Source organism: Myotis yumanensis, unplaced genomic scaffold (genome assembly GCF_028538775.1).
Source record: "Myotis yumanensis isolate MYYU_CA2020_CCGP unplaced genomic scaffold, mMyoYum1.0.hap1 SCAF_5, whole genome shotgun sequence".
Classification (NCBI taxonomy): Eukaryota; Metazoa; Chordata; class Mammalia; order Chiroptera; family Vespertilionidae; genus Myotis; species Myotis yumanensis.
Genome location: NW_027223756.1, coordinates 83005783 through 83031109, shown reverse-complemented (window position 1 = coordinate 83031109; position 25327 = coordinate 83005783). Strand labels below are relative to the sequence as shown.

Here is a 25327-nt window from a genome sequence, read left to right as displayed (position 1 = left end):
TGCCCTGACTGAGGACCAAACTCCCAGCCTAGACATATTGGGATGATGTTCTAACTGAGCTACCGAGCCAGGGTCTGAGTCCCTGCTTTCAATTCTGTTAGGAGAGAAATTGCTGGATCATTCTGTTTAACTTTTGGAGGAACAAAGTTTTATATTCCTACCAGCAAAGTGTGTGTGTTCCAGTTTCTGCACATCCTCGTGAACACTTGCTATTTTCTGAGGGTGTTTTGTTGTTGTTGCTGTTTTAATGGGAGCCATCCTAATAGGTGTGAAGCACCATCTCGTTGTGGTTTTGATTTGCATTCCCCGAATGACTGATGATGTTGAGCACCTTTTCATGTATTTATTGGTCATTCTTCTCTGGAGAAATGTCTATTCAACTTTGCCCACTTTTTAATTGGGTTTTGGCTGCTGTTGTTGAGTTGTAAGAATTCTTTACAATTTGGATAGAATCTCTTATCGGATATATTATTTACAAATACTTTTGAGTTTTAGTTGCCCTTTCAGCACCATCTGGGAACTGGATGGGAAGCAGGGCAGCAGAGGAGACCCCTGATTGGAGGGAGTGGTGCCCCAGGTGAGAGAGGAGAGGGCATGGCCTCAGTGGTGGGGAGAGTGGATGAATGCTAGTACCGTCAAGGCCCTCAACAAGGTCTCTCACTGGCGCTCAGATCAGAGGAACAAGAGGTGGACTGGAGGCCTGAGAGATGGAGCAGATGGAGGTGGGAGTGGCCACCTGACGCCTGGTCCGTTCTCTTGGGATGAAAAGACCAACTGCCTGGAGGGGCAGGCAAGGGAGAGATGAGAACAGGGGCAGGGGCAAGTTACAAGTAGCATCCTTGCCCTGGCCAGTGTGGCTCCAGTGATGTCCCATACACTGAAAGTTGCCAGTTAGATTCCCGGTCAGAGCACATGCCAGGGCTGCTAGCATGTAGGAGGCAGCTGATCAGTGTTTTGCTCTCACATTGTTTCTCTCTCTTACTATCCTTTCCTCTCTCTCTAAAAATCAATTTTAAAAGTTAAACTAAAACAAGTAGCATCCTTGACAGATGGTGGCTCAGGATTCAGCTGTCCCCTAACAATTCCACCTCAGCACTGTGCATAGGGAATTCGGGGATCTCCCAAAACCTCCAAAGGTGGCAGGATCCGCCACAATCTTCAAAGGTGGCTCCCCCAACAGGAGCCACTCCAGTGGCCAACACAGAGCCTGGCACAGGAGCCCAATAAATGTGGGCTCTGTTCATTTTCATGGCTTTACTCATCTTAGGGGACCCCTCTTTATCACCTCCAAATCTCTTATTTGTCCCCTAAGAATGTTGGATCTCACGTTAATCCCTGAGGCCCTGCCTAGAAGTCCCTCATTGTTCTCTTGAAATGTTGCCTTGAAATCCCACCTTATCACTTCAAGGACACAGGCAGGTGGTCTCCCGTTACCTTTTTAAAAAAAATATTTTTTTATTGATTTCTTGGAGTTAGTGAGAGAGATAGATAGATCAATGATGAGAGAGATTGATCGGCTGCCTCCTGCACAACCCCCACTGGGGATCCAGCCCCCAACACAGGCATGTGCCCTAACCCGGAATTGAACCATAACCTCCTGGTTCATGGGTTGACACTCAACCACTGAGCCACGCCAGCCAGACTCCCATTACCTTTTTCTCTAGGAACAGAACACCTTCGCCTTTGTTACTAAACTAAAGGAGTTTGGTCACCTGCTCGCGTCAAAGCAAACATGAGTTCGCAGCCAAGAAAGTACCGGTTTGCTAAGGGAATGGTGCTACGCCTGGAGCTTGTGTGCAAAGATCTGGCTCCTCCATGGTTTCTGGGGATGGGCTACATAGGGGAATGTTGCTGGGTGGGCCAGGGTAAGGAAGGGGTAGCTGATCATTGCATCTGGTCCTCACGTCAGCCGTGGCTCCATTCTGTCTGGTTTTGCAAGGATTTGGTGGGGGGTATCGGTCCATTTTCTTGGGTCTAGAGCTGAAATACAACTGAGGCCTAGATGTTATCTTCCTCTGTGGTCACTAGACCCGACGCTTTGTTCCTAAGATTATTTGATGCCGTCCAGAACCTCATTGTCCTGAAGGCTTAGTGATTAAGGGAGTGGACCAGCAAGGGAGAGGTGAAAGTCAGGGAGGGGGATGAGGCCGATTTGATCACAAGGAAGGAAAGGAGAGAAGGTCATATGAAAGAAATGAAGTGTCTGCGCAATTTCACACTTACCTAAGTTCAGCAGGAAGGAGGTGTCTTCCCCCCCCTCCAACCCCCCACCCCTACCGAGAACAAAGGAAGAGGATTGAGTTCTCATTTCCTGTGCATTCATTTGGGAGCCAGAAGTGTAACTGAGGCCCCCCCAGTGGACGATTCATTAGAGCCCTCCACCTCCCTGGACCCTAGCTGGGTTCGCACTCTGGACCTCCTGGGCCACAGAACATCCCCCCACCCCCTCACCCCCGCCCTTCCCCAGGCCTGGGCAAGGTGCCGCCCCTGAACTTCTGCAATCTTATCCGCTGTGCTTTGTGGGTGGCCCCGCCTGCTCCCCTCTGCCCTGCCCAGTGCCACATTAAGGCACTGTCCTCCATAGGCTGGCCACCATGGTGCCTTTGGGGCCACTGCCCAGGGCCTGCTGGACTCCGCTCATCTCTCTGCTTCTGGTCTGCTGCCTGCTGCTGGCTCCAGGTAAGGCCAGTCAACTTGGGGAGGGCTAGAATTGGGGGCTGGTAGAGAATGGGGGACCGGAGAAAGCGAAACTTTCCACATCCTGCTGCAAACACTTCCTTAAACTCAAATCTGACTGGGGGCTCACCAGTGTCCTGGAGAGAAAGTTGTGGGACCTTAACTCAGCCAGGGCTTCCTGAGGCCCAGTCCCTGCATGTGATTATGTGATTTGTCCTCCCCACCCAACTCCTCTCTCTCTCTCTCTCTCTCTCTCTTTCTCTCTCCCTCTCTCTCAGCTCCATCTGAAACTTTGACTTCTGCCTACACTCTTCCTTCTACCAGGATCACTCTTCCCTTTCACTTGGCTGACTCCTACTTACCCTTTAAAACTGTCTGTACTTGTCCGGGAAGCTTCCCTCATTCACTTCCTCCTATAGGCTCCTTCCTATAGGCCTCCCTCTGAGCTCTCCTGTCTCTGACCCATCACCTGTCTTCCCCACTGAATTGGAGGCACCATGAAGGCAAAGACCATATCTCAGGTTGAGGAGGTGTTGGATGGTAGGGCCTCAAGATGCAGGGGCTGGGGGGCACTGGATCCAGCAGCGGAGCGTCCGTGTTCCCGCAGGTGCCCAGGGGCAGGCGTTCCGGCTTCGGGTGGAGCCGCAGAACCCGGTGGTGCCTGCTGGAGGGTCCCTCCTGGTGAACTGCAGTACAGATTGCTCCCAACCGGAACTCATCAGCCTGGAGACATCCCTGTTCAAGGAGGAAGCGGGCGAAGGCCTGGGCTGGAAGGCCTACCGGCTCAGCAATGTGACCAGTGACAGTGAGATCTTCTGCTCCAGCATCTGCAACGGCTCGCAGATGTTAGACTCCTCTGACATCACAGTGTACCGTGAGTGGATGTGCCTGAAGCGGGGACTGGCCTCAGGCAGTCGGGGGGAGTGGGCCTGGAATTTGCAGGAATGGACCAGGACTCTGACCCAGAGTTTGGACCTGGACATGTGTGAGTGTGTGAGTGTGAGTGTGTGAGTGTGAGTGTGTGTGAGTGTGTGTGTGTGAGTGTATGAGTGTGAGTGTGAGTGTGTGTGTGTGTGTGTGTGTTTGTGAGACAGAGACAGATGCATCTCAAGCATATGACAGAGCAACAGTGTAAAATCAATTTATTTAGGTCCCAGGAGGCATTTAAAAATGATAGTACATGTCTTTTATTGATTACTTATATTTTTATGGCAGGTAATAAATTAATGGGGTTTCAAAATAAAAAAGTATAAAAGCATATCAATGTCAAATCTCCATTTACCTAGCACTGCTGGCAGTGACCACTGTTTTAAGTGTATAAACCCACTTTAGCCCTCACTCATCCTTACAAAGATCCCAGGGCGAGGGGTGGGAGAGGGAGCGCTGCACTTATGAGCCTCATTTCACAGCTAAGGAAATGGAGGTTCAGTGGGGTGGAGTCATTTGTTGGGTTCACAGCCCCTGAGTGGCGAAGCTGGCAGTCTGGCTCCCAAGACTTATTATCAGGTGAAGCCTTCCTTTCCAGACTGGGAATCCCCCTGGCACTGGTTTCTTGTGGGTCCTCCCAAGAGTTTCTCTGCATTTATTTATTTGTTTTTTTATTTAGAATTAGAGGCCCAGTGCACGAAATTCATGCACGGGGGGGGGGGGGTCCCCTCAGCCCAGCCTGCACCCTCTCCAATACAGGACCTCTTGGACATCCCTCTCACAATCCTGGACCGCTGGCTCCTAACCGCTCACATGCCTGCCTGCCTGATCGTCCCTAACTGCCCCCCCTTCCGGCCTGGTCACCCCTAATTGCCCCCTTGCCAGCCTGGTCACCCCATGCAGCCTGCTGCTCAATCATTTGGTCATCTTTCCCTAAACCCCCTGCCGGCCTGGTTGCCCCTCACTAACTCCCCTGCTGGCCTGGTCACCCCACGCAGTCTGTTCAGTTGTCCCTTCGGTTGCGACGGTCACTTAGGCTTTTATATAGATAGTTTATTGCCCTACCCGGTTTCTCAGTGGTTAGAGCGTTGGCCTGCAGACTGAAGATATCAGGTTCAATTCTGGTCAAGGGCATGTTCCTTGGTTGCAAACTGAGTCTTGGCCAGTCAGGGCGTGTGCCTGAGGCAACCAATTGATGTGTCTCCTTCACATAGATGTTTCTCTCTGTGTGTGTCTCTCCCCCTCCCTTCTATTCTCTCTAAAAATCAATGAAGAGCCGGCCGACATGGCTCAGTGGTTGAGTGTGGACCCATGGACCCATGAACCAGGAGGTCCTGGTTCGATTTCTGGTCAGGGCACATGACCTGGTTGTGGGCTTGTTCTCCAGTAGGGGGGCGTACAGGAGGCAGCAGATTGGTGTTTCTATCTCTCTCTCCCTTCCTCTCTCTGAAATTAATAAAAACATATTTTTTAAAAAGGCATACAACAGACTAGATCACTCACGGTGCCTACTGTTTTGTGAAGCCTTCGTGGATAAGTATAGTACCCATGTGTATGCTCTTGTGTGGGTGCCAGTGTCTATACGTATTTGTGTACCTACATGTGTGTCCATAGCATATGTATCTGTTATTGTCTATGTTTGTGGGAGTGTACGTGTGTGTATGTGTTAGTGCTTGTGTGTGTGTGTGTGTGTGTGTGTGTGCCTGTGTCTCTCAGTGTGTATCTCCATGATTGTATCTATATCTCCATGTGTGACTGCCTGTGTTATCTGTGTGTGGGGGCAAGTGTGTTTGTTTCAATATCTGTGTGTCTCTGAATGTCTGTGTCAATATGTGTCTACATATATGTTTGTATCCACATATATTTCTGTGTAATGTGTACATCTGCATGTGTCTATCTACCCGTATGGATCTGTGTGTCTATGAGGTGCCTCTGGCCAGTGCTGTGTGGGAGCCTGTTGTTCCTGGCTCATGAGGTCTGACTGTGCTCATCTCTTCCCAACTCTATCTCACTTTGGGTAGCTTGATATCAGCCATGGTGGGGATACTTACACCACAGAAACTGGCAAATGCTCCTTATCCGGGCTCTCCCACCCCGCCCCCGAGAGCCCAAGCATAACCAGAATTTACCAGGATAACACTACCCCTGACCAGTGGTGCCCAAGAGTAAGATGGAGGCCTCCTTGTCAAATATTCTAAAATTGTAGTAAGATGTTAAAGATTTTTCATAGCCGCCAGTCCATGGGCCTCTCTGACAGCTTGAGATCCAAACTCGAGGTGTCGGAGGTGAGCATAAGTTGCTTCCCAAGGAGGTTAAGGATGTGGTCTGTGTGCCTGAGAAAGGCACTGCAGCTGTACCTGGGAGAGGACCCAGCCTAGAGGGGTCCGGCCCCCCAAGATTGTGGCAGAGCACCTTGAGAGGCTGCCTCAGGCAAGTAGACTGTGAGAGTCTTGAGCACCTGGGACTGATGGGGAAGGGTTGGGCCAAGCTCTTAGAGAGGCCAAGGCCAGAGTCCAGGCCAGAAGCTGGCAGGAGGGCCAGGGGAATCCCTAGATGTGACACCAAAGAGGCAGGTGGACACACAGGTCCAAAGTTTGGGAGACCCACATTCTAACCCGGGTTCTGCCCCTTCCTGGATGTGCCTCTCTGGGCAGATCACCTCTCTGGGCTTGTTTCTCCATCTGTAAAAAGAATAATAGAGAACATTTTACTCAGTTGCTATGTGAATGAAGGTGGATGCCTGGATGACATTTGCAAAATCTAAGGAAAGCTCTAAATAGGAACTTTTATAATTGCTGTTAACATCGTAAGTGGTCATAGGCGTTAGTACCCTTTCCCTTTCTTTTTTTCTTTTTGAAATTCACCTCGAGGATATTTTTTCCATTAATTTTCAGAGTGAAAGGGAAGGAGGAGGGAGGGAGAGAGAAAGAAACATCAATGTGAGAGAGACACATCGATTGGTTGCCTCCCGCACACCCCCCAATTGAACTTGCAGAACTTGCAACCGAGGCAGGTGCCCCTGACAGGGAATCAGCTGGAGACCCTTCGGTCCACTAAGCAAAAACGTGCCAGGGCTCCTTTTTATTTACTGTAAGGTCCTTGTAAACAAATCTTTTATTTCCCTGTCTGACAAAACAGGAAATAATCATCTTGGTGCTAAGGACAATAGCAAACACTTCCACTAGCCCATTTCTAAGCCCTCTAGGTTTATCAACTCAACGTTCACAGTTCTGCACTGGGCCACCCTCGGGTCCTCTCCACTCCCTGGGGTGGGGGTTGCCAGGCTGACTGATAAGTTCTGTTCTCCCCTCCCTCTACCACCCACCCGCAGAGTTTCCGGAGCGTGTGGAGCTGGCACCCCTGTCCCGCTGGAATCCTGTGGGTAAAAACCTCACCTTGCGCTGCAGGGTGGCAGGCGGGGCACCCCGGGCCAAACTCTCCGTGTTGCTGCTCCGGGGGCAGGAGGTGCTGAGCCAGCAGCTGGCGGTTGGAGAGGTCACCACCACGGTGCTAGCCAGCAGAAATGATCATGGTGCCAATTTCTCTTGCCGCTGGGAACTGGACCTGCGGTCTCAAGGGCTGGGACTGTTCCAGAACAGCTCAGTCCCCAGGCAGCTCCGAACCTTCGGTGAGGGAAGGGACTGCAGAGTGTGGGTGATGAGCTGAGCCAGAGCAGGGGTACCCTGGCCCTGAGGTTCCTGAGAATGGGGTGGCCTGGACCTCAAGGGCTTCTGGGAAGGCCTGCCCTTGGCCATTGGACGGGCGGCCTCAAAAATTCCCATGGTGGCAGGAATTTTTGAGGAGTATGTGCAGATAGATGTGTCCTAGGAAGGGGGTGATCCAGGTTACAGGGTATCCTGGGAAAGAAGAACCCTGGTTGGGGGGTATGAGTGTGTCACAGGGAAAGGGGTGTCCACGGCTGTGTGAGACCTCCAGCTCACTCCCACTCTTCTCCCCAGTCCTGCCAGTGACGCCTCCGCATCTCTTCGTTCCCCGGTTCTTGGAGGTGGGAACATCCCAGGCCGTGACCTGCACCCTGGACGGGCTGTTCCCGGCCTCAGAGGCCCAGGTCCACCTGGCGCTGGGGGGCCAGATGCTGAATGCCACAGTCGAGAGCAACGGTGACAAGCTGACGGCCAGGGCCACAGCCACAGCGAGCGCGGAGCTGGAGGGGGCTCAGGAGATTGTCTGCAATGTGACCCTGGGAGGCGAGAGCCAGGAGACTCAGGAGAACTTGACCATCTATAGTAAGAGGGGCCGGGGCCGATACTGCTGCAGAGGTGAGGGCAAGGGGGCTGAGCTTCATTAGCCCAAAGGACAAGGCACAGGAGAAGCCAAGCCAACGTGGGAGGAGTTCCCGCGCGGGCGGGGCAGGGGCCTTCATTCCAGGATGGCCTGAGTGCCCCAGCTTAGGTGGGGCCCCAGAGTAGCTAAAAGGCAAGGCCTGGTTACCCCGAGGGGAAAAATTCGGGTGGAGGGCTGGGCTTAGTGGATGTGAGGGAGTGGATAGCAAACGCCCAGGCAATGCTACTCCTTTAGGCTTCTGGGGGCCCGTCATGAACCTGAGCCAGCCCACCATCCGTCAGGGGACCATAGTGAATGTGACTTGCTCTGCTGGAGCCCGAGTCCAGGTCACGTTGGACGGAGTTCCCGCTGCAGCCCCGGGACAGCTCGCGCTGCTTCAGCTAAACGCCACTGAGAGGGACGACAGACGCAGCTTCTTTTGCAGTGCTGCCCTCGAGGTGGATGGGGTGGTCCTGCACAAGAACAGGAGCGTCCAGCTGCGTGTACTGTGTGAGTAGGTCACTCTGACCCTTAATTCCTTGCTCTCCTGATTTGGAGAGACTTGATTCTCTCTTGCCCCATTGGACCTTGGGTTTGTCTGATCATTTGGTGGTCCCACAGATGGTCCCAAGATTGACCCAGCCAGATGTCCTCAGCACTTGATGTGGAAAGAAAGAACGACCCAAATCCTTCAGTGCCAAGCCCAGGGCAACCCAGATCCCCAGCTACAGTGTTTGCACGAAGGCTCCATGGCCCAGGTCCCCATCGGGATCCCATTCCGTGTCAGGTTAAACTATAGTGGTACCTACAACTGCCGGGCGGCCAGCTCACTGGGCACACACACCGTCACTGTGGTGATGAATGTTCAAGGTGAGCTGAGGGGGGCCTGCGGGTCTAAATGGGCAAGCCTAGGGCCAGGGGTACGAGTATTTACTCCTTGCTTCTCTACACAGAGCGGAACCCCATCACCATTACCATCATCATAGCGGTGTTGACCATCCTGGGCTTTGTGGCTGCCATTCCGGCCTCAATTTATGTCTTCGGGGTGCACAAGCGTAGAGACATCTACCATGTGAATCAGGGAAACGCCGGGTTTCCCCTTACGTCTAAAACAGCTGAGGAGCCTCTGGGGGAACCACCATCTTGAGCCTCCAGCCAAAGACGGGGGGGGGGGGGGGGGGGGGGGGGGGGGTTGTTGGCTTTATCATCAGGTTCTGCAACAATAAAGTGCTCAAAATCCGGAGTCTGTGGCTTTTAAAAAATACATATATATATATATATATTGACTTCAGAGAGGAAGGGAGAGGGAGAAATAGAAACATCAATGGTGAGTGAGAATCATTTATTGGCTGCCTCCTGCATGCCCCCTACTGGGGATCGAGCCTGAAACCCGGACATGTGCCCTGACCGCGAATCGAACTGTAACTTCCTGGTTCATAGGTCCATGCTCAACCACTGAACCACACCAGCCCCGCCGGAGTCTAAGGCTGGATTCCACCTGCGCTAAGGGGATCCCCAACAGCGCTGAGCGTCTATTGAGTGACATCTCAGCGGTGTAAGGGGCGGAGGCTGTGCGCCGAGAGGGCGTAAACTCTGGGAGGCGGGCTGCGCCCTAGCCAATGGGCTGAGAGATTTGAAGAGAAGGGGGAGGAGCTTCTTTCGGCCAATAGGCGGACGCGCCCTCGTTGCCGCTCTATGCCGCTCCGCCTTGGCTCGCTGGTCCCAGAAGGCGCCGGGTTTCCCAAGATGGCGGCCGACGTGTCCGTTACTCACCGGCCCCCGCTGAGTCCGGAGCCTGGGGCCGAGGTTGAAGCTGACGATGCCCCAGAGCGCCGGGCGCCCGAAGAAGAACTGCAGCCGCTAGATCCAGAGGAGATCAGGAAACGCTTGGAACACACCGAGCGCCAGTTCCGTAACCGCCGCAAGATACTGATCCGGGGCCTCCCGGGGGACGTGACCAACCAGGTATGGGGGGGCGGTGTGGGAGCGTGGCGGGAAATACCACCGTGCGCGTGCGCGGGGGGGAACCAGGCAACACCGACGCTGGCGTGCTCGGGTGTAGGGGGCGTCGGCGGGAGAGTCCGAACGCAGGATCCATGAGGGTTTGGGAGAGACCAAGGGCGGATTGTTGCGGGGGGGGGGGGCGGTGATGGAGGGAGAAACCAACTTTGGACTGAGGGAGGATGTAAACGGCGACCACGGGCTTGGAAGAGCACTAGTGATTGAAGTGGGCGGGCAGCCTAGGCCACGTTGGGGGATTGTGAATGGGCAGCTAGACCCGGACTGTGGGAATAGAGACGCCAGGAGCTCCCTGCTCTGATTGTGTTTATCCTCATTCCCCTCTGCCATGAGGTGGCGAGACCGCATAGTCAGAAGTTCAGGGTTGGCTCAGAGTACGGATTATGAACTCCTCTTAGAGATAGATCGGAAGTAGTAGCAGCTCCTGAGACCTTTCTTCTCCCAAAGCCCCAGAATTTATTTGGAAAAAGGGGTCTCCTGCTTCCAGCCCACAGACCTGAAAGAAAGGAGGGGCCCGTGTTGTGTGGAGCCCCCCCCTTGGCTGGTCTGGCCAGGGGTGCTCTTCTCCTGGGGCCTGCAGGTGCAGGGCTCTCCAGTGCTCTTTGGACCCAAGGAGATTGCATCTGGCCTGCCCTGCCCTGCGGTGGTGGAATGGGCTCTCTCTCTCTTCCTGTTGCTCAGGATTCCTCCTTTCTGGGCCACCGACACATCTGCCGCTGGCTCACCCTCCCTGTCGGTGGGCACGTGGGTGGTAAGGCCACCAAAGTGTGGGGAGGGCGTGACTCGGGGACAGACCTGGGGCAAGCACCACTAGGCATGGTCTGGTTTATTCCTAGAGTCAGCCCTCCTCCTAGCACCTGCCATCACTTAGCTGGGAACACACTGTCTCTCCTGCAGGGTGCACAGTGTATCTGGCACAAGCAGGCCGTAGAGCCTCGCCCCCGCAGCTGGCTTACAAGAAGGCGGCCGTGTCAGCGGGAGGGAACTGGGAAGCACGTGAAGCCGCCCAGTGTGGGCTTCAAGTATACGGGGTCCGCAGTCAGGTACCCCTGGGTGGCATTCCTGCCGCTGTCTTGACCTTCACCTCTCTGAGCCTGTTTCCTCATCTGCAAGATGGGTTTGTTATTACCTAACTTGTAATCTTGAAAGGAGTCAGGCTTCCAGTTGAAAGTCAGTCAGACAGGTTAAACCAGCGGTCGCCAACCTTTTGGAACTCGCGGACCATCGGTTGGCGACCCCTGGGTTAAACAACTTCCCTAATGGCATAAGGCAGAGCTAGGACTTGAACTCAGACCCACCTGACTCTAAGAGTATTTTGTGTTGGTTAAGAACATGGGATCTGCAATTAGACTTTGAATCCCGGCTCTGCCAGGTGTGGCCTCAATGGCTTTGGGCAAGTAACTGTTCTGAGTTCAGTTTCCTCCTTTGTTAATGGGGACTATAATTGACCTGCCTCTGTAGCTGTTCCATGTGAAGGTTGCGCTGGATTGCTTCCGTCAGCCCGTGGTGACTCCCTGTCCTTTGGCTTCTGTCTTTGCAGGAAGTGCATGACCTGCTCAGCGACTATGAGCTCAAGTACTGTTTTGTGGACAAATACAAAGGGACAGGTTTGTGGGGCTGTGGGGTGGGCTAGTGGCAAGGGTGACAGTCCCTGAAGCCAGGTGCTTTCTGGCCTGGCATCTTCTCTCCTGAATTTTGGGCTCAACATCCTCTAGGCCGGCCCAAGACAGACTGTTGCCCCAATCGTTTCTGGGTGCTCGTTATGGAGCAGTCTTGATATTCCTGTTCTTCCTCCAGGCTGCTCAGCCAGATACCTGAGCATTGAGCTTCCCCACTTCCCACACCATACCCCCAGCCAGTCACTTAGGCCTGTCTGGTCTTTGTCAAGACCTCCAGAACAATTAGTGCTCCTCCATCTCTGTCAAAATGGCAGTCACCACTGGCCTCTCCATGATTTCACACTCCTACTTGCCCTCCCCCAGGGAGCCAGGGTCTATCACATTTGATCAGTTGATTGCAATTCTGGTCCTCTGGTGGGCTCAGTGGTTGAGCATTGACCCATGAACCAAGAGTTCGATTCCTGGTCAGGGCACATGTCCATGTTGCTACCCAGTCGGGGGTGTGCAGGAGGCAGCCAGTCAATGATTCTCTCTCATCATCGATGTTTCTATTTCTCTCTCCTCTCTCTGAAATGAATTTTAAAAATTAAACATATAAAAACAAAACAAAAAAACCTAATCCTAACCTGATTGTTTTTCTCTCCTTAAGACCTGTCTGAGGCTCCTCTTGACACTATCTTGCAAGGATGTGTCCCGGCCTTGCCACCTCCTCAGTGGAAAGCTTGCAGGCGTTCCCTCTGCCTCTGTTCTTAGCTGTCTCCTCTTCTATCCACATGCAGGCAGGCAGCTCCTCAACAGTGCCCTTGAGTGCCTCTCTCCATCACTCTGGGCTGTTACTGCTGGCTCACTCACTGCCTCCTGCACTGAGTGGTCATCTCCATGAGAACAGGGACACGTCTTGTCAGCCTTGCACCCCCCACCTTGTGGGAGACCCTCAGTGGGTGTCTGTGTCCTCTAGGCCTTGTGCTTGCAATCTGTAACGTGGGTGAGAAGCAGGTGAGGACGGGGACCCTGGAGACCTACCTGGTGGGCTAGGGTAAGTGGTTAAAATCTTGGGACCTGGAGACAAATAGTCCTGGGTTCGAGTCCTGGTCTGTCCTCACTTGGAGGCCAGAGGCAAGTGATTCACCCCTCCTGAGCCTCAGTTTTCTCACAGCAAATTGGGCATGACCTGCTTGGGTTGGCCCCAAGGTAAAACATGTTAAAATAGCTAAAAAGGCTGTGGGTGTCTGGCACCCAGTAGATACTTAGTAAACACTGGCAGGGGCAACAAGTCAGAACTGTTTACTAAGCACCTCTTCTGTGTATATGCCAGGTATTGAGGTTCCAGAGGTTAAGTGACTCTTATTAATAGTGTTTTTCTTTTTTTATATATTTTATTGACTTTTTACAGAGAGGAAGGGAGAGGGATAGAAAGTTAGAAACATCGATGAGAGAGAAACATTGACCAGCTGCCTCCTGCACATTCCCCACTGGGGATGTGCCCGCAACCAAAGTACATGCCCTTGACTGGAATCGAACCCGGGACCCTTCAGTCTGCAGGCCTGGGGCTCTATCCACTGAGCCAAACCGGTCAGGGCAATAGTGTTTTTCATTAAATGTTTATTGAGCGCCAGTATATGCTGGAACACAGGACACAGCTGTGAACCAAACAGCGATGGTCTAGTCCAGCCGTGGGCAAACTACGGCTCTCTAGGTGTTGGCCTAGAGAGGTGGCCCATTTGAAATGAATAAAACTAAAAAAAAAAAAACCGTACCCTTTTATGTAATGATGTTTACTTTGAATTTATATTAGTTCACACAAACACTCCATCCATGCTTTTGTTCCAGCCCTCCGGTCTAGTTTAAGAACCCATTGTGGCCCTCGAGTCAAAAAGTTTGCCCACCCCTGATCTAGTCTGTGGGGAGAATGTCATTCACACAACTGCAGGTGTGAAGGTGAAGTGGTCATAGGACTAGAAGCTACTGGGTGCTGTGGGAGCCCAGAGCTGTGATCTGAAATAGGAGCAGTCAGAGTAGGCTTCATGAGGGAAGTGATGTTTGCAGTCAGATTGAAGGGTGGATCAGGATTAACCAGGTGAAGAAGGGGAGGTCAGTGTTCCAGGCAAATACAGATGCAAAGGCCTGCGCAGCCATGTGCCTGGCATAGTCCAGGAAGTAGCGACAAGAGATGGGAGAGGAGGTTAGCAAAGATAGGCCACACAGGCTCCCTTGTCGCCTGTAGTGAGAAGCCCCTGGATAAGGCATGGCACATTCTGATAATCATTTTGAAAAGCTAGCTGTTGGCTGGACAGCAAACCAGGAGTGGCAGCAGGACTGAGGCTTAGGCCAGGGCTCGGACATGAGAGGTGAGAGGTGTTGGCCTAGAGAGGTGGTGAGGATGGGGTGCAGAGCCTGTCTGCTTGGGTTCAAGTCCGGACTCCTCCCCTCTGTTAGGGGTGCCCCTGCTCTGCACTCATTTCCTTGCTGGCACAATGGTGGTTATGAGGAGTAAGTTATTCCCATTTAACAGATGGGGAAACTGAGACCCCCACAGCCACTTAAGCTGGAGTTGAAACCAGGCTCTAGTGACAATGTGCTTGACCACTACTCTCTGTGTCACCCAAGTTACTCACCTATTGTCACCTAGCCAGGTGCACAGTATAGAAGAGGGCAGGTGAGCTCATGAGTAGGTTGAGAACGGCTAGGGGGTGAGGGCAGGGAGCAGGCCTCCTGGAGGTAGAAGGCACCTGCACGAGTTGCTCAAGGCTGGCAGCTATCTAGTCCACTGGGGCCTGAGGTGTCTTAGTGGGTCAGTATTCTGAGATCACACATGGTTTAGGAGAAGTAAGAGCGGGCAGCCATGGGGCGGAGGGGCAGGCCCTCCGGGACCCCACTGACCCACTCCCCCTCCTGCTGCAGCCTTTGTGACCCTGCTGAACGGGGAGCAAGCCGAGGCCGCCATCAGCACCTTCCATCAGAGCTGCCTGCGGGAGCGCGAGCTATCTGTGCAGCTGCAGCCCACTGATGCCTTGCTCTGCGTGGCCAACCTGCCCCCCAGCCTCACTCAGCAGCAGTTCGAGGAGCTGGTGCGGCCCTTCGGCAGCCTGGAGCGCTGCTTCCTGGTCTATAGCGAGCGCACTGGCCATTCCAAGGGGTATGGCTTTGCCGAGTACATGAAGAAGGACTCGGCTGCCCGTGCCAAATCGGACCTGCTGGGCAAGCCGCTGGGCACGCGCACCCTCTATGTGCACTGGACAGATGCGGGACAGCTGACACCCGCCCTGCTCCACTCCCGCTGCCTCTGTGTTGACCGCCTGCCCCCTGGCTTCAGTGATGTGGACGCCCTGCGTCGGGCTCTGTCGGCTGTCCACACACCGACCTTCTGCCAGGTGAGCTTGTGCCTGGAGTGGGAACCTTGGAGCAGATGCCAGGCCTGGAGCACCTGGGAGGGGTCCTTTGGGTCCACCTTCCCTCCCCAATCTCCTGGATCCCTTTTCAGTAAAGTGTTAACGTTCTCATTTTGAATGGGGTTCTTGTTAGGCCACTTGGTGGAGCTCAGACAGGAGCCAGATGACTGGGGTTCAAATCCCTGCATTCCCCCTAGGACAGTGGTTCTCAACCTTCTGGCCCTTTAAATACAGTTCCTCATGTTGTGACCCAACCATAAAATTATTTTCTTTTTTTTTTTAACCTTTAATTTCTTTATTGGTTAAGGTATTACAAGTGTGTCCTCATCCCACCCCCCACCCCCCCCCCCCGCAGTTAACCCCCAACCTCCTCCCCCCCCACTCATGCTTTCATCCTCCTGTTGTCCGTATCCATTGGTTTGGCCATAAAATTACTTCATAACTGTAATGTTGCTACTGTTATGAATCGTAATGTAAATATCTGATATGCAGGATGGTCTTAGGCGACCCCTGTGAAAGGGTCGTTTGACCGCCAAAGGGGTCGTGACCCACAGGTTGAGAACCGCTTCCCTAGTGCCTGGATTAACCTCGCTGGCCTCTCCCCATGTGAAGTGCAAGTGAGGCTGCCTTTGTAAAAGCTGGGCAGAAAGCTTGTTCATCCCTCATTCACCTTCACGCCTGCACTCATTAGCTGTCTCTTGAACACCCACTGGGTCCCAGGCCCAGCACTGGGGAGACTGCTCGGGAGGAGCCCACAGTCTGTTTAGCCTTAAGGTTAGAAAATGGATTGACCAACTTCATTCTTAAGAGATTCAGTGTTCACACATTGGTTAGCAAAACAATCCCTGGTTCATCCAAGTCACATTTGTCAGGCACTTCTGTATGTGTGCCCGTGACAAGCACAGTGGGGTGAGCATAGGCCAGGCCCAGCCCTGGCAGAGCCCCAGATGGTCTTGCCCTTCCCTCCCGCCAAGGCAGACGTTCCTTTAGCACTCACTGGATTCTGAGCACGTTATTGCAGTCCCTTTATGCTGTAACACCTGTAACAGGTATTATCCCCATTTTCAGGTGGGGACACTGAGGCACAGAGGGGTCAAGTAACATGCCCCAGGTTATGCAGCCAGGACATGGTGGAGCCAGGACTGGAACACTGCAGCCTGACTCAGACCCCAGCTCTGGTGTTAGGTGGGGCCCACTCTATGAATGGGTTTTAGGACCTGGGGAATGGGACATGTGTAGGAAACTCCTCTCCTTGCTCTCTCAGCATTCATTCATGCTCCTGTACCTACTGTGTGTTAGGCCCTGGGTGGGGCTCAGGACATAGATGAATTAGTTCGATGGCTACTTCCTCATGCGAAGGTTGAGGTTGGCAAGAACTACAAGTTCTCTCTTTGAGCCTCAGTTTCCCCATCTGGTTGCCTTTTGACCCTCTGAGTCTCTATTCATCTGTGATTGTGAGAAGATGTGTGTCCCGGCCTTGGTATGGGGCCTGGCCAGAGATGGGCTGATGGCTAGAGGCTACCCTGCCTGGCATGCAAAGCCAGGCCCCAGCCGACAGCCTCCCTGAGCTACTATGGCTGGAGTGGGACCCTTCCCTGCCCTTGTTGAACATCTTATTGAATCCCTACAACTACCCTTTGAGGTAGATACAGTAGCTGCCCCACCTTACAGGTGAGAAAACTGAGGGCCAGGGATGGGCACCTGCCCAGGCCGGCCAGCCAGTTGGAGGTGGGCTGGGAGTCAAGGTCAGGCAGCTGACTCCAGGGCCTGAGCTCTTAACTGGGTGCCCTTGCCTCCCACGATGGCTGATGCCACTCTGGGAATCTGCTCTCGTCCTGGGGATGGGGGGCTTTATTCTCAACATAATCAAGATGAGACCAAAGTCCCATAGCAACTCACTCTAATGCACTTTGTCATTTATTCACAGGCCAATTTACATATTATAGTTGCTTTATTTCATTACAGAGTTGCTTAAAAATGCTTGAATGTTATAAATATGTATAAAGCAGGTTTCACAAGACCTTGTGAAAAAAGCCTTTCCACTTAGTTGCTTTTCTGAAAGGACAGTCCAATCACATTTGGAAATCAGCACATTCTGTGGTACAGGCTCCCTCCGGGCCCCCAGCACTTTTCCTGCAGAGCCCCTGCTTGTACCAGTTTGTTGTGTCCTTCCAGCGAGATTTTATTAAGCATTTTCAACAATTGTGTTTGTGTGTTCCTGCATTCCTCTCTTCTTGATCCATTCGTTGCTGTGCCTGCATTGGTTTGGTTTTTCCACTCATTCTGTCTTGGGCGTCTTTCTGTGTTCAGACATGAGAGCTTTCTCAGTCCCTTTGCAGCTGTGCCATATTCCATTTTATGGACTCTGGACCATTCCCTCCTGGTGGACATTGGGTTGATCCCAAACCACACTACATCAATCGGAACCCAGAGAAATGATACTAGTTCTTGGGACAGCCATCGCCACCCTGAGGTGGCCAGTCCTGTTAAGGGTATCAGCTTTGTCTTGCTTGATCCCAGCTCCAGCTCTGTGGCCTGGGCAAGGGACTGCCACTCTCTGAGCCTCAGTTTTCTCATCTGCAGAGTGGGCATGCTGACAGTGCCTGCATCTGGACACAGTGAAGAGCCCAGCTGAGTGCTCTCACCCAGGATCTGCTTTCCCTGGGATAGCCCCCATCCACAATGCCAGCACTCACAATATCCTGAAAACCAAGAGGTCTAGCAGCAGAGAACCAATGTGGGCCTGTCCGTGGCCTTTCTCTTTGTGTCTTGATGCAGAGCTATTTGCATGTTTGATTTTCAGGGTGCCCTGGACCCCACTGGAGTGACTGATACGTAATATATAATATGTGTGGCATTCTCCCTTTCTGATTTCTTAAAAATTCTCAGTCTGGGGACACATCTGGCCCAAGGGCCTGGAGGAGGAGCTAAAGTACCAAATGGCTGTAATCAAGGGGGATGCACAGGCCTCCCTGGTCTGCCCGTGATCGCACCTCTGTTCCCTGTGGCTCACTGGCTGTTACCTTTCACCACCAGCCTGAGCTCAGAGGCCACCTGCTTTGCCCCCAGGCTGTGTGCCTTCCCAGCCCTGGCTGCAGTGTCCTTGGCCTGAGGCTCCTGATTTGGTGGTGCTCCAAAGCCACCCACCTGCCTCTTTTCCAGCCAGCCCCTCCTCCCAGCCCTGCAACCTCAGCTTGCTTCCTCTGCTCGGGAATCTCAAAGTCCCAAAGTGACACTGGCATGAAGCCCAAGGGAGTTGATCCCTGTGAGATGGGTCCCAGCGTTGTCCTCCCACCAGCTGTGTGACTTCTCTGAGCCTCAGTTGCCCCCTCTGAAAAATGGGTAGGATGCAGCTTCTCCGGGCCATGGAGAAGATTCAGTGAGCTAATGAGGAACAGGGCTCAGAACAGTGCCAGGCCCAAAAATCTACCCTCTCTGGTGGGGAGGGGGTCTCTCTTAATCGGGATCCATGCCTGGTCACAGTCGTCACTCTATGTGAGAGTGGTCACTGCCCCCCTGGCACTCACATCCACCTCCCCCCACCCTCACCAGCTGGCGTACGGCCAGGATGGGCAGCTGAAGGGCTTCGCTGTGCTGGAGTATGAGACTGCCGAGATGGCTGAAGAGGTGCAGCAGGAGGCAGATGGCCTGGCCCTGGGGGGTAGCCACCTGCGCATCTCCTTCTGTGCCCCAGGGCCCCCTGGTCGCAGCATGCTGGCTGCGCTCATCGCTGCCCAGGCCACGGTGAGTGTGTACCCAGGGAGTGGGAATGGGAAACTGGGCGCCAGGCTCTCCTTGAGAAATCAGGGCTCTTGGCGGTCACCACTCAGGTCCTGGGGGCGATAGGGAAGGATGAGGCCTCACCTCTGTGGCCTGGCAGGGCTCTGAACCACCGTCCTTTTCTCTCCTCAGGCCCTCAATCGGGGCAAAGGGCTCCTGCCTGAACCAAATATCCTGCAGCTGCTCAACAACCTGGGGCCTTCCGCCTCCCTCCAGCTGCTGCTCAATCCCCTGCTTCACAGCAACTCAGGAGGCAAGCAGGGTAAGGCGTGTCAAGTGGACAGTGGGCGGGGTCCCCAGCCTCTCAGCCGGGCATCTCCCAGGGACTGTGTTCCCACCTGAGCTCCCTGTAACAAGAGCCCCATGAGCAAGAGCTGTGTTAAGAATGGAGGTCACCTGCATGGGGTCATAGGTGGGAGCATTGCAGCCTGCAGTGAGGCAAGGTGGTGGGAAAGGGGCCATTCTTTCCCAGGGCAGACTCCCTTCCCAGGCCCTTCCTTTGGGCTGTTCACTTGCTCTCTCATGGCTTCAGGCGCAGGGCTGCCTCTAATTGCAGAGGGGGACTTCCATCCAGGGATCACCGCCCATTTCCCGGGTCTCCCTCCAGGTCTCCTGGGTGCCCCTCCAGCCATGCCACTGCTCAATGGGCCTGCTCTGTCCACGGCGCTGCTGCAGCTGGCCCTGCAAACCCAGGGTCAGAAGGTAACATGGGTGTGGGCCCTAGGTTCCCTCCTCACTCACGTGCTGCCACAGCCCCTTCCCTTTCAGTTTCAAACAGTACTCACATCTGGGCCTCGCCTTCGGGGTTGTGGGCCATCTGGCTGCGTCCTTGGTGCTTGATATGGGGCCTGACCTGTCACAGGTACCCAGGACTCAGTTTGGGGAAGAAAGACCTGGCCGCACCAGGGAATAGAATGGCCTTTCACCCCTACTCCCTCACACAAAGACACAAAAATAGACACACACACACACACACACACACAAATAGACATACCATACCACCTCAGTGCACACCCGGAGACACATGCAAACATGCAAAAACTGATATACATGGAGACACATACACACACAAAAATAGACACCACACCTCAGTATGGTACCAGTGTGTCAGACAGAGACATGTGCGTGCGCGTGCACGCACACACACACACCACACATAGATGGACACAGAAAAATAGAACATACATGTACTACCCTGTCTGGTTTGATTCACTGGGGCCCTGTCAGTGGCATGTGTATGTCTGATGATAACTGACAGTGTGAAGTTGTGGGCTTGGACTTTCGTGTGTCTAAGAGACTGACTGAATCCATGTGTAGCTAAGAATGACTCCTTCCGTGATAATGAGCAGGAGGCTGGGTGTGGGCTGGTGGGTGCCTAAGGATTGTCACAGTGTGTGTGTGATACTAACACTGGGGTGGTAGGCCCTGACTACTGAGTGTATGGTCCATGTTCCCTGGGTCTCAGGTGGGCCTTGGCATGCAGGAGGTCCTTGGTTACCACTAGCTGGCCAGATGGATGATGGCCAGGGTGTCACAGACATTGGGGGACCCGTGAACAGCGTGGGCTGAGTTTGGGTGTGCGGGGCATTGAGACCCTGGGCAATACCTGTCTGCTGCTAAGGCCACACTGCCCCCATCACCAGCTGATTGTGCTCTGTCCCCAGAAGCCTGGGATCCTGGGAGACTCTCCCTTGGGCCCCCTGCAGCCTGGTGCCCAGTCGGCCAACCACCTCCTTGGGGAGCTGTCTGCAGGTAACAGACCCTGCCCCTTGTCATCTCTCTGGGCCCATCCTGCTCCCCTTTCCCTGTTGGGTGGTAAATTTCCAGTTGCATGGCCTTGGGCAAGTGCCCTGACCTTTCTGGGTCTCTGTGTTTGTCAGCTGGTGCCCACCTTGTGGGAGAACCCATGAGCATTCTGGGAGTTGATACACTCAGAGGGCTTGCTCAGTGCCCAGCGCATAGTTGTTCCTCAGCAGTTCACCCTGGTCCAAGCAGATGCTTTAGGACCCTGGGAGGGAAGGGTCCTGTGTGTTGGGGCCACTGACATTCTTCTCTCTGTAGGAGGGGGCCTGCCCCCGGAGCTGCCACCCCGGCGAGGGAAGCCACCACCCCTGCTACCGCCACTGCTTGGTCCTTCCGGAGGTGACCGAGAACCCATGGGCCTGGGTCCCCCAGCAGCCCAGCTCACTACACCCCCTGCCCCTGTGGGACTCCTAGGCACTGGCCTCAGAGGCCTACAGAAAGATAGTGGACCTCTGCCAACACCGCCCGGGGTAAGGTCCTGTCCTGGGCCCAGCACTGTTCCAGTCTCCTGCCCTGCGATGTTTCCCGTCAGGAACCCTCTCGAATCCAGCCCTCTCGCCACAGGTCTCACTGTTGGGGGAGCCCCCCAAGGACTTCCGGATCCCCCTGAACCCTTACCTGAACCTACACAGCCTGCTCCCTGCCAGCAATCTGGCGAGTAAGGAGGCCCGGGGCTGGGGAGGCGCCGGGAGAAGCCGCCGCCCAGCTGAGGGCCCCCTGCCTAACCCCCCAGTCCCCAGAGGTGGCGGTGGTGGAGGTGGTGGCAGCAGCAAAGCCTTCCAGCTTAAGTCCCGCCTGCTCAGCCCCCTCACCAGCACGCGCCTGCCCCCCGAACCAGGGCTTCCTGACAGCTATGGCTTCGACTACCCTTCGGTGAGTATCTTTCTGCCCTGTTGTCAGCCCTCCCGAAGGCTGGCTGCTGTAGCCCTTTGTCCCCTGGGAGCAAGTCATTCTCCAAACCAATATTTCTCTAGCACTGACTGTGCCAGGCCCAGCATTGTGACAGTGGGGAACATGCCAGACACAGTCCTTGCCCTTCAGTCTCTTGTCTGTTTCTGCACATCAGACCTTGCTTCCTGTCTGTCTTTCTCTCCAAGAGGCCTTAGGCTGTACTTCTGCTTCTCCTTAGAGACAGGGCTCAGCTTCCTGTCTCTGCCCTTCTCTCTCCTCTCCCCTCTGAGATTCCTGTCTCTGTCCCTGGGGAATTGTTCTTTCTATGACTCCAACGTTTTCCAGGTCAGATGTTGCAGACTGGCCATTTGCAGGCCACCTGTGTTATGTTTGACCCACACTGTATTATAAAAAAAACTAGTGGCCTGGTGCATGGATTCGTGCACATTGAAAGGAAATCAATTAGAAGAAATAATTTAATATCGCTATTCGTCCTTTCTCTATAATAGAAGTGTCAGAGATGAAAGAAAATTAGTAAAATGTATATGAAAATAATACATAAATTGATTAACAAACAATAACAACATGATATAACAACAACAAAGACATGATATGAAAACAAAAACATGATACAAAAAAAACCAAAAACATGATATAAAAACGACTGATAAATTGATTAAACTTACTCTAATATCTCCCTGTACACCACATTAAGAGTAAAGACACTTTCAGAGTGCTTGACTAATTTCCCTTGTGATGAAGTATTTACAACTTTAATGCCACGCACTCTTCAAACTTGAGAGAAAGCAATATATAACTGACCATGTCCAAAAACGGGTTCAGGTAGGAATATTCCTACTCTGTCTAGATTGGTGCCAGTGAGAGCTTTATATGTATCGCGCATGCATGAGTCAACATTTATTTTTAAATTGCCAGTGCACGTCATATGTACCAGATGGTTGGACGGACGTATGGTCGGTCACTTAGCCTTTTATATATAAAAAAATAACAATTGATAGTGAAGTCTATTAAAAAAAAAAAAAAACCTGAAATAAACGCTGATACCAACATATAAAAACTGCAGGCATTCACACAACCCTGATGCTCAGCTTGCCTTGAAAACTCCAAACACCTGGCTCCAGTGGGGCCACATGACTTCATAGCACTCACCTCTGGGTCTTAGGTGGAGCCATCCCTGGACAGAGCACATTCCTTCTCATTACCCCACTCTACAGGTCGAGTTTCCCCACTACTGGAAGGGGCAAACTTCCCTAATGACATCTGTGCTGGAGAATTCAGCTAAGAGTGAGGTTGGTGCAGACCCCAACCCAACACACTTTCTCCCACTTTGATTCAGGACATGGGACCTAGGCGGCTCTTCTCCCACCCACGGGAGCCAGCCCTCGGGCCTCACGGACCCAGCCGACACAAAGTAAGAGCTGCCCTTTAAATCCCACCATCCAGGTGTATCAGTTAGCTTTTGCTGCATAACAAGTGGTCCTACCACTTGTGGCTTAGAACAGCAAACATTTTATCATTTCACACCATTCTGTGGGATGGTGGGTGGGTGGTTCTCTACACTCACATTGTAGCTCAGCTGAAGCTCAACAATTTACAGGGCCTTAGTCATATACCTGGTGGCCAGTAGGCTGGTAAATGGGCCTTGTCTGGGGGCCTCAAGCTTCACGTGGAACTCACCCTCCAGCCGGCCAGCCTGTGTACATACACGTGGTGGTGATCCCAGGATTCCCTAGAGGCAGAAGGGAGGCAGGCACCTCTGCTTGTTGGCCAAAGTCCAGAGTCATTTAGGAGTGGTTTACAAAAGCGGGTGGATACTGCAATAGTCTGCCTCACTCAGCCTGCCTCCTCTCTGCAGATGTCCCCTCCACCCAGTGGCTTCAGCGAACGGAGTGGTGGAGGTGGTGGGGGATCCTTCTCTCACTTTTATTCGGGCTCGCCCACTTCCTACTTCACCAGCGGCCTGCAGGCTGGCCTCAAGCAAAGCCACCTTAACAAGGTGAGGAGCCTCCCCCAGCCAAGCACAGGTTCCCAGGGACAACCTGGATGCAAGGGATCCCTGTGACGCTCGGTGCCTAGGTCAAGGCTAGGGTGGTGGCAGGGACCAGTTTTGCTTAGAGCCAAGGTGAATTAGAACAGCCTTCATGCACCTGTGTGTGTAGCACCTGGTGCTGCCCAGCCTTCTGAGCCTCCGCTTAGTCTCCCAGAAGCCAGGGGTTGGATGGTCTTAGCCCCAGTTGACAGATGAAAAAACTGAAGCTCAGAGACAGGGCTAATATGCCCCCAATCATGGCGAGTAAACAGCAGAGGCATGACTTGAACCTGAAGTCCTGACCTTTGCTCTGGGGGATGTTTCTTTTATCCCATCTCCCATTTCTGCCAGGCGGTTGGTTCCTCTCCACTGGGCTCCGGAGAAGGGCTCCTGGGCCTGGGCCCTGGGCCCAATGGCCATAGCCACCTGCTGAAGGTACGGGCAAGGGTTGAGGGCACACACAGCTGGGGAACGGCGATCCCCAGGTGGCCCCTGACTTGCTACCCCCTCTCCTCTGTTTCTAGACGCCACTGGGTGGCCAGAAACGCAGCTTTGCCCACCTGCTGCCCTCGCCAGAGCCCAGCCCAGAAGGCAGCTATGTGGGACAGCACTCCCAAGGCCTTGGTGGCCATTATGCAGATTCGTACCTGAAGCGCAAGAGGATTTTCTAAGGGGCTAGTGCCAGAGATGCTCCAGGGCCTGCACCAAATCGCTTCTGGGTTTTCTGGTGTTTTGTGTTGTTTTTTTTTTTGTTTTTTCCTTTCAGTAATAGAAAATCTCTGAAAGACTTTGCTGACCAACCAGCTGGAGCCCAAGAAGTATGGGAGAGTCCGGGGGCTACTCTGCATCTCTGGTCTGCTCCTAGCATGGAAACCCTGCAGCCTTAAGAGAGAGCAGGCTGGGCCCCTTTCTGCCCTCCCTGTGTTCGCCAGCATCTGCCTCTCGGGGAGCCCTCTTCTGCCTCGTCGCTCCTGTATCTTGGCCTTTCGAGTGCCTTGGAGGTTTCCCTGACCTCCCGTGAGGATCAGAGACTATCCCCCTTTTTTAACTTTGACAATTGACTTTTGTTTCCTTTTCTAATTTTTATTACTTTTTAAACAATCCAGGACGACCCCCAGGTCTTATACCTGCAAGTTTCAACATGTCTGAGCCTCCATTCCACACTCTTCGGTTTGAAATGGCTCGGCTCTTTTCTTTTCCTCTCATGTCTGTTGCAGGCATAGCTGCCTCCTGCCTCTGCCGGCCCAGTCTGGCCTGTACTCCAGCTCTGGGTGCCCTGCTCCCTGCCACAGTCCCCTTGCCTTCTGATGCCTTAAAGCCGGGCCCCAAACCCCCTGGCCAGAGCTTCTCAGACGTCAAGCTCTGGAAGCCTGACTCAGGACCAAACAGCTCTGGCCTGGGCATTGGGTCCCTCTACCCAGGGTCCCCACCCTGGGGTCAATAGAAGGCCAAAGCCTTGGTCTTAGCAAACCAACTCCACCATTCCTCTGCCCACTGAAACCAGTCCCCTGCTCTTTGTCTATGGGAGTCCGGCACTGTGCACCTCACTGAGCCTCTGCTGACTCCCCCCATGTGGAAGATGAGCACCTCCATCCCTGGCCAGGTCACTTGGAGCTGGCCTCCCCTTGGACCATTGCTGGAATCACACAACTCCATGCAGATAAACTCTGCCCCTGCCCACCAGCAGGACCTGTTGACCTGAAGTGACCCTGGCCCCGCCCCTGGCCAGCCAGGCCACAGCTTCCTTCTTACTCTGGGGGTCCCCCATCCCCTCACACAGACCTTTGCTGAATTAAAGTTTGTAAGTAAATGGTTTTAAAGAAAGCAGAGCTGACTGGTTCTTGAGACAGTGGGCCTGGGTGGGAGGGCTGGGGTGGCCCCTGCAGGTC

At 53.5% G+C, this 25327-nt stretch overlaps 2 protein-coding genes across 3 annotated transcripts; both read left to right on the top strand.

The window, feature by feature from the left end:
• The first annotated feature begins 2337 nt into the window (after window positions 1-2337).
• On the top strand, window positions 2338-9048 carry ICAM3 (intercellular adhesion molecule 3). Its single transcript, XM_070416007.1, has 7 exons — window positions 2338-2679; window positions 3284-3550; window positions 6935-7231; window positions 7563-7850; window positions 8143-8397; window positions 8509-8757; window positions 8841-9048. Exons 1-7 carry the CDS (start codon window positions 2595-2597, stop codon window positions 9032-9034), a joined length of 1635 nt encoding a protein of 544 aa, XP_070272108.1. The 5' UTR covers window positions 2338-2594; the 3' UTR covers window positions 9035-9048.
• Window positions 9049-9603: 555 nt separating this feature from the next.
• RAVER1 (ribonucleoprotein, PTB binding 1) lies at window positions 9604-25262 on the top strand. Of its 2 annotated transcripts, XM_070416004.1 has the most exons (13): window positions 9604-9852; window positions 11447-11513; window positions 14427-14896; window positions 18467-18658; window positions 18827-18956; window positions 19302-19396; window positions 20359-20446; window positions 20756-20967; window positions 21062-21370; window positions 22746-22820; window positions 23265-23405; window positions 23790-23873; window positions 23963-25262. In XM_070416004.1, exons 1-13 carry the CDS (start codon window positions 9634-9636, stop codon window positions 24107-24109), a joined length of 2229 nt encoding a protein of 742 aa, XP_070272105.1. In that variant the 5' UTR covers window positions 9604-9633; the 3' UTR covers window positions 24110-25262. The 2 variants fall into 2 exon arrangements, with proteins under 2 accessions (XP_070272105.1, XP_070272106.1); XM_070416005.1 differs by lacking the exon at window positions 23790-23873.
• Window positions 25263-25327: the final 65 nt, after the last annotated feature.